At 39.1% G+C, this 13,049-nt stretch overlaps 1 protein-coding gene across 9 annotated transcripts in view; it reads right to left on the reverse strand.

The window, feature by feature from the left end:
- Nucleotides 1-13,049, reverse strand: part of enah (ENAH actin regulator) — a 121,653-nt gene that overhangs the window by 3,852 nt on the left and 104,752 nt on the right. For 4 of the 9 annotated variants that reach the window (XM_065256110.2, XM_065256109.2, XM_073816335.1 and 1 more), the window contains 10 exons: nucleotides 9,721-10,194; nucleotides 9,493-9,588; nucleotides 7,291-7,625; nucleotides 6,919-7,046; nucleotides 6,647-6,695; nucleotides 6,465-6,516; nucleotides 4,762-4,828; nucleotides 4,251-4,310; nucleotides 1,926-2,010; nucleotides 1,198-1,255 (listed from right to left, as the gene is read on the reverse strand). In XM_065256110.2, the coding sequence (XP_065112182.2) occupies nucleotides 1,198-1,255; nucleotides 1,926-2,010; nucleotides 4,251-4,310; nucleotides 4,762-4,828; nucleotides 6,465-6,516; nucleotides 6,647-6,695; nucleotides 6,919-7,046; nucleotides 7,291-7,625; nucleotides 9,493-9,588; nucleotides 9,721-10,194 (1,404 nt within the window). The remainder of the gene's footprint in view (nucleotides 1-1,197; nucleotides 1,256-1,925; nucleotides 2,011-4,250; nucleotides 4,311-4,761; nucleotides 4,829-6,464; nucleotides 6,517-6,646; nucleotides 6,696-6,918; nucleotides 7,047-7,290; nucleotides 7,626-9,492; nucleotides 9,589-9,720; nucleotides 10,195-13,049) is intronic. The other 5 variants (XM_065256112.2, XM_073816336.1, XM_065256113.2 and 2 more) reach the window with 5 other exon arrangements.

The raw sequence follows: 13,049 nt of genomic DNA on the forward strand, positions 1-13,049 counted from the left end.
TTCCCATCACCCCAAAAATTAAACATTTGATTTTTACCGTTTTGGAATTCCTTCAGCCGATCTCTGGGTCTGGAGGTACCACCATTAGCATCGTACTCAAAAATGACAAAAGAGTTTCAATATTTTTCCTATTTAAAACTTGACTTTTCTGTAGTTACATTGTGTACTAAGACCGAAAGAAAATTAAAAGTTGTTAAAAATTAAAACTATTTTCAGGCGCTGCGTAATTTCACTGTGCCTCCTGCAGCTATGTTATGCCAGCAAAGTCCTTGATTATTACGCCAGAATGAGAGTATAGTTCCTAGCCATATCTGCCTAGAAAAACGCAACTTTTAATTTTCCGTGGGTCTTAGTACACGATGTAACTACAGAAGTCAAGTTTTAAATACGAAAAATATCAAAACTCTTTGGTTATTTTTAACGCGATGCTAAATGGTCTAATCGAATTCATTGGATCATGGATTATCAAGTGGTACTGCCAGACCCGGAGATCAGCTGAATGCATTCCAAAACGGTAAAAATCAAATGTTAAACTCTAGAGGAGCTGGAAAATTAGCATACTTTCAAAAAAAAGTGTAGTATCCCTTTAAGCCCGGTGTATAATTAGTTTTTTCCATGTACGTGAACGTACATGCACGGTTGAGAGCACAGTCTTGCATAGCATAGTTAATTTTGCCCACGCGTTCAATGCATGCCACTACAAACTACATTATCCTGCACGTGCATAAGTGACCTTTCATATGCACGGTTACAAAAATCTGGCGGTGCATGCACAGTGAGAGCGTACTATTCTGATGACGAAATTTGCATCACGTGCACTGTACACGGACCCCTTGACATATGCGTAAAAACTAAACTATACTTCTAGCTTTTTGGACATTCTCTCAACCAAGTTGTGTATTACAATTTTCATGTATGTTAGCTGTTTTTTTTTCACTATCTGTTGGCCCAACTTTAGGGAAAGTTTAGCAAAGAAATTCTAAAAGATGACACAATTTAAAATTGTCGACAAAACTAATTTTAAGCATTTACGCACAAGACTTAAGTTCAAAACGTTTTTTAAAGAAAGTAAAAAGCATAAGTTTAACTGTTTGTCCAAACGTTTGACTGACAAGTGTGTGCAAGGACGTTTGACATGTATTACAAAGCTCACTGGGCATCATTTATGTGGCAATAAAACAAAAACAGTATGGTTACCATCAATAAGCTCTTCTTTCAGCTTTGATAATTCCTTTCTCATCTCCTCTAGAATGTCCTAAAAAAAAGAAATGAAATACATGTCAACCATTAAAATATGACTTTCTACCTTCACAGAATCAAATGGAGAACAACAAATTTACAAGGGTGACGGTAAAAACTGTTCTAAAATCTATTGCTGGGGACTTCACTGTGTGTTAAAATAAACTCCATCCCACTGAAAGATCAAAGCTCTTAATATAAGCTATTATATCAAGTACACTTAGTTTTAGCAGCTAGAAAACTAGAATCAGATGGGTCGGTCTGTGTGTTGCAACATCAAGACACTTTGACCAACATTTGATTGAGTAACTGAGCTACTAAAAGAAACCCATGACCGCCACATACAGTGTTTAAGCCAGGCCTGAGCGGCTCAAGTAACTGTGTCTTCAGATAAGTGAGTCTCCTGCAAAAGACTTTCATATCTAACATGCTCATTCATTGAAGAGAAGGGAGGTATTGTGGAGAGAAATACTGTAAAATTGGACACACCCACAAAAGCGAAACTGTTACCCTGTTTAGTGTTTAATAGCACTGGAATATTTTCTGTTTTCTTCAATTGAGCCAGATTAAAAGTTTTAGTAACACATGACCAACATGTTATTTAGACAGTAAATCCCTGTTACAAACTAAACAATTAGTTTACCAAATAATTTTCCTTTTTGGGTGGCTATCCCTTTAAATAGTACCTGTTTCAATCTGTCATAGTCTAAAGCTTCTGTTGGCACCCCATTGGCACTTATGGATCCAGTAGGAGTTGGTGTAGACCTTGGTCTAAGAAAAAGAGATGTGGGTGAGGCAAAGCTCTTCATGTCACAACAACAAACACTATGCAGGTCAAGATCCAAGGCAGATGTTTAGTGACACGCTTTAAGAGTCTAGCAGATGCTGTGCAAATCTATTCAGTTACATTATCAATCTGATATTAGTGGTTTAAACCAGTGGTTCTCAAAATGGGGGCTGACATGGTACCGGGGGGCCCCAACGTAATGACATTTTATAAAATACATTAATTTATCATAAATTCTGTGTGATTAAACCTTAGAATTTGTATTTATTTAAAATTATGTCTTATGTGATTCATTTTCTTTTGGGGGCCATGAAGGGATGCACGGTACACAAGGGGGGGCCACATGCCGAAAAAGTTTGAAAACCACTAGTTTAAACGATATTTACATCATGAACATATCATAATACACACCAAAGGCAAAAAATGCAAAAAACAAACAAAAGTCATGGTTTTAATTTTTGAATTTTTTTTATATATCCAACATTTATAGTAGTGAAAAAGTGATAGACACATCCATGTACCAACCACAAAACATTTTAACAAGTCTGCAAACCACAGCACAACATAAGCAGTTCAGGCACCAAAGCTTCTTCATTTTCTTCCACCGTAAATGCATTCATACTTCATAACACATAATGCAGCCGCTCCATCACTCTCATGCTTGTCTGTAGCAGAAAGCAGAGACAGGAAGCTGTTGCCAACACTATAATCACTATTGGGTGGAACTTGGGAAATGAGGGAAATGAGGGCAATGACGCTTTATCAATTCCATCATATACGGAATGAATGCTGTGAACAGCGGGTCGCTTTGTCCAGAGAGGAAGTGCAAACCAAGCGGATAAGAACATTATGACACGGCTTACTGAAATTGTTATGCCTGGAGTTGAGATGCATTATGACATACATTTCTCTCCAGAATTAAAAGAAAACACAAAATTTAAAGTGTCTATATGCACATTTGTAGGGGGCGGGGATATGTGTTATCTTTGGAGACAGGTGGAAGAATTGGCAAGAGCAAACTTAGCTTAAATGCTCCAACTCTCTGATAGCACATGAAACTGACATCACGCACATAGTCAAATTCACTTTAAAGAAGGGTATGAGGCTATGGTAAAAGCTTGATACACTTTCTCTTTAAAATCTGGTGTTTGTTAGGCTTTGGATTTCAAGATTCACATATTCAATGGGTTACTGCTGCTTCTAACAAGCTGTACATTTAAAATCTTTATTAAAAACAGTATATTAATTTGCATTATGCATTGGGCAGACTCTTTAATTCAAAGCCACTTGCACTGCATTCATGGTTTAAAATTGATCAGTTTATGCCTTACTTGGGATTTGAACTAGATATGCACTGACATATCGGTCAATAATCTGTATTGGTCAATAAAAGCAAATTTTGCAAATTACAAAAAGCTGATAGTTCTGGCCAATATATCCTGTCAATCAAAAAGAACAGGGATATGCAATGGATTTGAGATTTGTGAACGTAAAAAAAAAACATTACTAGTTTAATGTTCAATATTAATGGTCATTATATGAATGAATAACATTCAGAAAATGTAATCTTCAGAATTTAGTTAATATAACCACCAAACTATCGGTATCGGCAGATATCAGTCTGAATAATCGGCTATTGGTGGAAAATTTTTATATCAGAGCATCTCGAATTTAAACCCCTTATTTTGGTATTGCTTGCAAAATGCTCAACTGTTGAGCTACCAGTGATGCGCGGGTCAATGTATAAACAACCCGCACCTGACCGACGTTTTCAAATAACCCGCCCACAACTTGAACTGCAAAAAAAATAGAATATTGTACCAGACCCACTTCCTGGCCCACATTTTTTAAAAGTAGTACTTGTTTAAAATAGTTAATTGGCATCTTTTATTCAAACGACCCGACCGACCGCGACCTGAATATCATAAAAAAATATTTTTGGATGGTAACCGCAGGCACCCGCTCATTTTGGATCAACCCGGGCCGCGCATCACTGTGAGCTATTCATGTGGCAGCAGTAACCTATGTGATTTTTTTCTGATGCACTTTGGGAACCAAAACACATTTGCTTTACACTATTTTATGGTGATTATAGAGTTGGCAATGTAGTGAAATTTGTGTGTATGGAAAGAAATAAGAAACCTTTCTAAACAATCACCGCACCATCCCTCTTTCTATTAGAGCAAACAAATCTAGAAAGGGTTCTCAAACTAGTCTCTGATACCTGTTTAAGGAATCACAGTACTTTTCAGTACTCATCTGATTTCTCCATGGTGCGTCCCGTCTGTGAGAGTAAAGAGACTAACCGGTCAGAGGTCAGCAGCGTGGATCTGATCCATTTACTTTCATAGAAATCTCAGAACTGTGCTAAATGAATGCACTCAGGTTTAGCACTATTGAAATGTACTTCAGTCATCTGTAAATCATTTTTGTTTGGTATTCAATCATTCACAGATGACTGAAAGGGTGGCAGCACATACTAAGCAAAATAAATCAAATCAAAAAATAAAATAAAAGCAAAAGGTGAGATCTGGTGAGAAGCGACAACTCTGCACTTTAGTCATGTCTAAGCATGAGCCCGACTGACATGCCATTCTGTGGGCTCCCAAGCACATGATGCAAAGCGGTGGAGGCAAATGGTAATTTAAATTCGGACCTGCAAATGACTCCCAAAAGCTAGACTTTCTTCAAAAAGACATTATGACATCTTAAAACAACAACATGTAAATTATTACCTTCCGATGACAGGTGATTTGCTACCGTTCACCGTGTTTGTTCTATCCCAAGGCTTTCTGGGCATGTCTGTGAAGATAAAGTTAATTAATTTATTTAAGTCTGTTAACTTGTCAGCCTTTTCAGTAATCAGCTGTTTTCTAGGTGGAGAAACCAGGAAAATATATGACACAATGTATAGTAACCTAGAATATAAGGTCTTTGACATACTATGACAGGGCTAGTCAACTGGTGCCCTGCAGGCCAAATAAGGCCCTCCAATCGTCTTTATCCAGCCCGCCGGTCAGCGTTGTCTTGATTTAAAATTAGCAATTACTTTTGCCTTTCCAATGTACATGACAAACGATGGGCGAAAAATAAACTTGTGCAACTACAACGCATGAGACAATGTATTTCAGTGTGTTCCAATCAAAACACTGTGTGCAAGGTGAAAATTATACATCATTTTTGTTTAACTTTATTTTGTTTAAGATTTGAATCCTTTAAAAATGATTGATTACCAATAAGAAATTAGTAACTATAAATATATTTCTAAATTAAAGGCTCCTGCACTGGAGTAAGCTTCTGTCCCATGTTGACAAGGATTTACAATTAAACTGAAATTTCATTACAACCGCCACTAGGGGGCGAATTCCGACAGTCGCATCCAAATGTATTGTACAATGGAAAGGCGGTTTAGACTATATATCTTTAAATTATTAAAACAGAAACATGAATTGCTATTTAAGTCATTAGGAGAAGACTGGCTATATGTTGTGAATACTTGAAATGTAACAATTTATAAAAGTTAAACAGTTATAAACAAAAGAAGTTTAAGCATTACAGTTAGTGCTATACAAAAATGCATGTGTTGATTATTTACGCTTTTACTTTTTTGTGCAATGTTCATAGTTAAACTATTAACATTTGGCTCTTGCAATGGTAAACTGCCATTGTTTTTTAAATATTAAAAAAGAAAATATGCGTTTTCAGTAATTAAAAGGCAAAATATTAGATACAAAATGTGTGCATCTTTTTTGAAAATGCATGTTTTTAATGTATGACCTATTAGACAAAGTAAGAAAAAAACATAAGTTATAAAATATTTCATAATAAGAATATATTTATAATAGGTAAAAGTAAAAAATAGATAAAATGTAATAATAGGGGGGATAGTTTGGCCTGCATCATATTTACATTTTTAAAATCTGGTCCTCAAAGAAGAGTAGTTGTAGACGTAACTATGTAAACTATGTTAATGTTTCCACTGAATAAAACAATTTCCTCAAATTAAAAGCCGCCAAAATCCAATATAATATGTTTGAGACATGAGCATGAGTTACTATAAGGTCATGTGAGACTTTGCTTTCACGTCATAAACTTGATAGTCTTGGACTCTTGATCTTGGAGACGCACAACATTATGACTGACTTTATTTTAAAGGAACAGTATGTAAGAAATTTATATAAAGTAATCATAAAATGGCCCTAATATGTCACTAGAAATTAAGAAATCATTTTCATTTCAAATACTTATATCACTGACAACAGTGGTCCGGCCAGGATATTGTCATTTAAAAAGTGGAGTTGCAGCCCTCAACTGATGTTTATGTTGTCATTTTGTGCATTGGCCACCAGTTTTGTGATTGCAATACCAGTTTTGGCCACAATCCTACATACTGTTCCTTTAAAAGAGTCAAAATTCTCACTTTCATCTGACATCTTACCTGGTGTGCTACAGGCTGAGACTTTTGGAGTTATGGTTGCCTCAATTTCATCCTTTAGGGAAATAAAAAAGCACAATCCATTAAACTGTATGATTAATAACACGCGCCAATGATCAAGAGCATTGTGCAGTTATGAATGCATGTTTAGGATTAATCAAAATACAAAGCTGATGTAAACTCACTGATTTCTGCTCAGGCTCTGGTGATGATCCCTTCTCAGCAATTCTTCTCCTGTATCAAATTTGCAGTACAGTTTACAGTAAATACATTGCTATTGACAGTGCATCTCAGAAACAAAAGCTTTACTAGCAACTAAACATTATTGTAGGTGTTTGCACCAGGTGATCCAATCAAATATGGATTGTGCTAAATACAGAGTACAGCATTTTTTGTGATCTGATCACCAAAATCCACATTCAAAGAAACTCGTTGACACATAAGCAGTGTAGTTCACCTCCTGGCCAGCAGGGCGCTCATCTCCTCCATTAAACCTCCTCCTCCAGGTAAAGGGCCATTTCCACGGGCTGCCTCGGGCTTGGCACCACCAGAACTTGCAACAGGTGGAGTTGGAGGCTCATCGGTCTACAGTAACAAATATGAACATATTAAATAGATGGGCATATTTATACGAATGATTTCATGTGTGTTACTGATACTGTTTGTTACTGATGATGAATCATTGCCTGAGAGTAAAAATTTTTTTGGAAATCTGCAAAAGCCCATTTCACGTCTACAGCATATATGCATTCAAGAACCATCAGTGGTAACATATTAGGTGCAGAGTGTTTGAATAATATGATACACTGAGATAATCCCAAATTCTTACCCTTGGCACTTTCCGTAGCTTGGCTCCAGCAAGGGCGGCTGCGAGCCCAGACAGACCCTTGCTCTCGTCTGTGGTGGGTGAGGGGGTAAGGAAACCCGATGGCAAGGGTGGGGCAGGAGGAGGAGGTGGTGCTGGTGGCGGTGCCTGGCCTGAGGGTGGAGGTGGTGGGCCAGGGGGTGGTGGAGGTCCTGTTGGGGTAAGCGTGGGGGGCAGTGGTGGCGGGGGAGGAGGAGGAGGGCCAGGGGGTGGCGGTGGTCCGGCAGTGGTGGGGGTCACAGTGGAGCCGGGAGGAAGGGGTGGGGGAGGTGGAGGGGTGGGGGTCCCTTGTACAGAATCTGTGGTGAGTTTAATGAAAATAACATTTGAGTTAGAACAGATCACTTCAGTCTTAAAACATCATTCTGAAGTGCAAGTGAATTTAGGTCAACTTAACAGATTCTAGTTTAATGTTTTGCATCAATTGTTTTAACAATTGAAACAAAGCCACATTGTGAAAGAGACCAACATAGTCAGAATGAGTAAAATGGATGCCCAAATTTGGAGGTCAAAAAGTCATCAATCATACAATGGTTTGCACAATTTTTAAATAAATGATCATCATCCAAACTCAGAGTGCACTCAAATTATCCAAACCGATCCACACCCGAGCACGTCTGACCACCAAAACCTGGTTCATTTGACTACAGTGATCGCTCCTTACCGTGCCCGGGTGCATGTTTGGTATATCGCACCCTGGCCTGCTTGCACAGGTGATCTCGGGCGTGGTTCACTTGGGCTCAGGTGCGGAACGCACAGTGTGATTCAAATCGCGTGGTTCAAAATGAGTAACGTCAATTGCATGACCACTCACCTTCATCTGCATTCGTAAAAACCCTTCTGATGCACGCAGCAGGGTTACGTGACTGTCTGAGCTGCACAAGCGACAGATCAACGAAGCAATATGATAGGCATGTGAAAGGGCTGTGTGTTGTCGTGCACTAAACGACTCCGAATAAAAAAAGCAGACTTAACATTACGATGAGCTCCTTTCTTCCGATGCGCTTTACTTCCTGTTTTTTTTATCGAAAGCGTGCCTTGGCTTGGATCGATCAAAGTACAGTGTGAGTGCGCCCTCGGGCACAGTTTGGTATAATATGAGTGCGCCCTCATTCTGTATAGTGAACAAAGACAGGTGACATCAATAAATACAATGAATGTAGAGTATTAAAGAGTTGTTCAACAGTACCTAACACAAAGAAAACACTGATGGTTTATGGGTAAACCAATAGAAAACAAATATGCGATTCAACAAAATGCCAGATAATTAATAATTGAAGTAAAAGTAGTAAAATCATAAATGCAAGATTAGTTTTTAGGTCCGATTAAAACTCTTGTTCTTAACTTTTTTCAATACTTGCATTGTTTTTTGGTTGCAAATAGCTGAAGTTGTCGTGTGTGACATGCACGTCTGCAAAATGCACTCAAGTTAATCATATTAGTGTGCAGTATTGAGCTCAACGTCAAATTGCATCATGCATATGAAGTGTGAAACCACTTCTAAAAATAATTCATGAGAGGAGATCTCATTTCAAATGCCGCTAACTGACCTCCTGTAAAGCTCACTTTATGCAGCAGAACAACGTTTTGTAGTTTGTGACCTTTCATTTTGTTTTAATGTTTTGTTTCAAACTGCCTGCCACCTCCGAAGATGTTTCATGAAACAAAAGTGCGAAAATATGAAGAATAACCAAAGAGGATGTGGGTACGGCAATGACCATGTAAAGCTTACTGTGCTAATACAGTTCACTTGTACATGTTAACATCTAAACTTCTTTAACTTAAAGCAATAAATTGTGAAACCTTGCAAAAAAATAGCGATGAAAACAGCTTTAAAATCCACAAAACTCAAGAGATTCAATGAGAGTGGAAAAATTGACATGCCATGCCCCACACTTACAGGCCACACGAATGAGCATTCGTCAAACCGATGCTTATAGGAATCGGTTCAACCTGACAGATGTACAGACATTCAACACAGAATGGCAGAATTGTAGAAGCAATCAATTTCCTGAGGTGTCAGGACTTTAATATTAAACCAACAAGCAATCGATAGCCAACTGCAGCCACAAGCCTCGCACAGAACCCAGCTCAACGTGGGAGGCCCCCTCCTTGAACCCCGGTTAGTGGGTTAGTGGAGGTGAAGCGACACAGAAGAGGCCTTACCCGGCTGGCTGGGGATATCAGCAGGCAGCTCTGGAGCGGAAAAGCAGGAGTCTCCCAACCCAGAGTTTACAGAGTGCTCAGCAGAGGCAGGGAAGGCTGTGGAAGTAGAAGGGAAAACAGCAGGCTGGGGTGAGGGACAGGACACAAGGGGAGCAATGGGCATGGTGGGTGATGACGAATATAGGGGGGGTGGAGGGGGTGGCATTGGCGGTGAAGAGAAAGACTGACCCGAGACTGGAGGTGAGGCGTGGAAGTGAAGTGATGAAGGGGGTCCATTGGGTGCCGTAATGGGCGAGGGGGGTTTCTGGGAGAGCGGGGCCGGAATTGCGATGACCGGGCGAGGACCCGTGGCCTTGCCGGGTGGACTGCTGATCATGACCGGAGGAGAAGGCGGTAGGGGAGTGAAATTACTGGCCGTCCAGACCACAGATTTGCAAGGGGGAGCTGGAGGAGGAGGGCCCGGGGCAGGGGCCAGCGGCGTGGGTGCGGCCGGTTGCCTGCGAGGGACTGTGGCGTAATGTGGCAGGACCGGGTGGAAGGCGGAGCCTAGCGAAGTGGCGAATCTGGAAGCCGAGTGACGCATGGGAGGAGTAGGAGGAGTGGCCGTGGAGGGCGACTGCGTTGGTGGAGGGTAGTTGGGTGTGGAGGGAGACCCAGGTGACGAGGAGGTGGTCTGGGATGTGTGGAGGGTGCTTTCAAATGCTGAACGGGTTCGATGGGAGGACAGGAGGGGAGAAGCAGCAAAGTGCATTGGGAAAAACCACAAGACAAAGAGAGAAAAGGGGGGGAAGAGACAGAAGAGAGGGTGCAAATGAAGCAAGGAAACCAGCAAAGACCTACAGGTCCATCATATGTTCCTATTTCTGTCTACGAAAAGGGAACACACTATAATTAGTATAATAAGTTAGCTGTAGACGATATTATGAATTTGAATGAATGGATCAACTCCAACACATAGGCAAATTGTTATAAAGTTCATCGTTCAGTACTTTCAAGAGACATTCAGCATATGCAGAAAATGTTACCATATCTCCTGGATGCACATTTTACACAAAAGTTTAGCATTTCGACATTCAAATAGAATAGCTCAAGGTCAGTCATTCATTCTCTACATGCAAAGAAAATGCTTCGAAGAAGGTAAAATAAAACTTTTAGCAACTTTTATGGAATCAAGAAAAAAAATCAAGAGCTGCTCGTATTGATTATTATTTTGAGAACCATGTATTATTAAAATTATCACAATATTCATGCACTTCCACCGATTACAATAATATTAAGCCAATGTCCCAATTTGCATACTTTTACTACATGCGCTTCCCATATTGGAACATGAAATACTCCTACATCAAAAACAGTGCCTAGCTCAGTGGTTCTCAAACTTGGGGGGCACGAGATGGGGGGCAGTTTTATAACATTTACCAACATCACTACATTGTATAAATGAATATGTTTAGTTTAATCCAACTTCTAAGTTTGAGGTGATGACGTCTTGAATTTTGAATTTTTGGGGGGATGCACCAAATTTTAGGGGCAGAAAGCCAAATGTTGAGAACCACTGGCCTAGCTAATCCTTGTTACCAACTGTCGATGTTTGTATGCAAGTTTTAGCATCTAGCTAAATAGCATGCACAGAATTTGAAAATATATTGGAAGCAACTTAACGGGATCGTTCACCAAAAAAAAAAGAAAATTCTGTCATAATCTGTCATTTTCTCATCCTCATCAATTTCTTTTTTCTAATGAACACAAAAAAATATATTTTGATAAATGATGGTAAGCACACAGCTGATTTTAACAATTAACTTCAATAGTCAGTTCTTTCAGAAAAACGCAGACATTTTTTGTGATTGTTGCGGGCAAAAATCCTTGAGCTTGCGGCACGTTTTCTTAAAATATATTTATGCAATTTTATTCAATGAAATTGCGAGAACTTAGAAAAACCTTGAGAACTTGGAAAAACCGCGGGAACTTGGGGTAAACCGCGAGAACTGGGGAAAAACCGCGAGAACTTTGGAAAAAAACCGCGAGAACTTGGAATAATCGCGAGAACTTGGAATAACCGCGAGAACTTGGAATAACCGTGAGAACGTGCAAAAACGTGCAAAAATTGTTTGCAGCTTTTCATTGATGTTCACGTCGCGTAATTACGTTACTTCATAACGTTCCCATGGCAACAGGGGACGCTGCGCTTGTGTAAAGTAAATGCAACATTTTTCAGCTTTCTGCTTAGATATATGTTACCTTTTGCTACAAAAATGCGGGAATTATGAAATCATGCAAGCCCCGCGTATTTTGCATGAGGTAATCTGCAATTTATGCGAAAAGTGTGGCGTATTTAAAAAAAAAAAACGTCTGCCGCATAAACATCGTCCGATTATGCATTGAATCATGCTATCACATAATGCTGTTTTTCTGGAGGCATTGCATAGTAGAAAAAACAAATACAAATTGAAGTCATTGGGTACTGTCAACTGCATTCTTATCATCATTTATCAAAATACTTCCATAAGATTTGTTTTCCTACTATGGAAGTCAATGCTCACAATAAGCTGTGCACTCAAAATCCTTTATCAAAATATCTTTTGTGTTTATCAAAAAAAAAAAAAAAGAAATTCATACAGGTTTAAAGCAACAAGAGGATGAGAAAATTATGACAGAAAATTTTTATTTTTGGGTGAACTATCCCTTTAATTAACGACAGCATGCAAACTGTGACTGCAACATGGCTGATTTGTTAGTTTTAGCAAACTTACTCAAATTAAAATTAATATGCATAACAGCAATATATTTAAGGGTGTTCGGTTCATAAAAATTATGTAAATTTGTGTTTTGGGTTATAACAGGAGTGTACTGTACAAGTCACTGGGGCCATATGCTAAACAAATCTTTCCGCTCTGGTGATTTTTCAGGCAGCCGGCAGACACAGCTGCCCCCCTACTGCGTAAACCCCACCACACCCCTGAGCACACTTTAAAATACACGTCAACACACAGGCAAACACCAATTATCATGCCCTACATTCAGGTCATATCCTCCTCATTAAAACATTACCATGTGTGTTTGTGTGTTACTCGAGTTTCAGTTTACCACCCAAGTACAAGTGACTTCTATTTCTTGCTTCAAATGAACATTAAACCTATTTTAATTCAATTTTTTCCATCTCATTTACCTCTGCTCTTCCACACTGCTAGCTTTGACGAGCAGATCACATGACCTGTGATGTAACGCAATGTGTTTACATTGAAGTTAATGAAATTCTTCCACTCCTAAAGCGTTTGGGGTATAAGCGAAGACCCATAGGCTCATCAACTTGTGACCTGACCAACATATTAATTTAATAAAAATGCCAAAAAGAATAAGACGTTTTAAAAAACAATGAATCAAGCAGATACGCAAGATCACTTCATACTAGACAGAGAACTAGGTCAATCCGATACAAAAATATAAAGAGAACAAGGGTCAAATAATCAAAATCAAATAAGCCGCAGACTAGCTAGCGAATACACGTTTTGTTTTCTATATTAATGAGTACTCCTTTACAAACTGAGCTCATTTTA

Source organism: Paramisgurnus dabryanus, chromosome 12 (genome assembly GCF_030506205.2).
Source record: "Paramisgurnus dabryanus chromosome 12, PD_genome_1.1, whole genome shotgun sequence".
NCBI lineage: Eukaryota > Metazoa > Chordata > Actinopteri > Cypriniformes > Cobitidae > Paramisgurnus > Paramisgurnus dabryanus.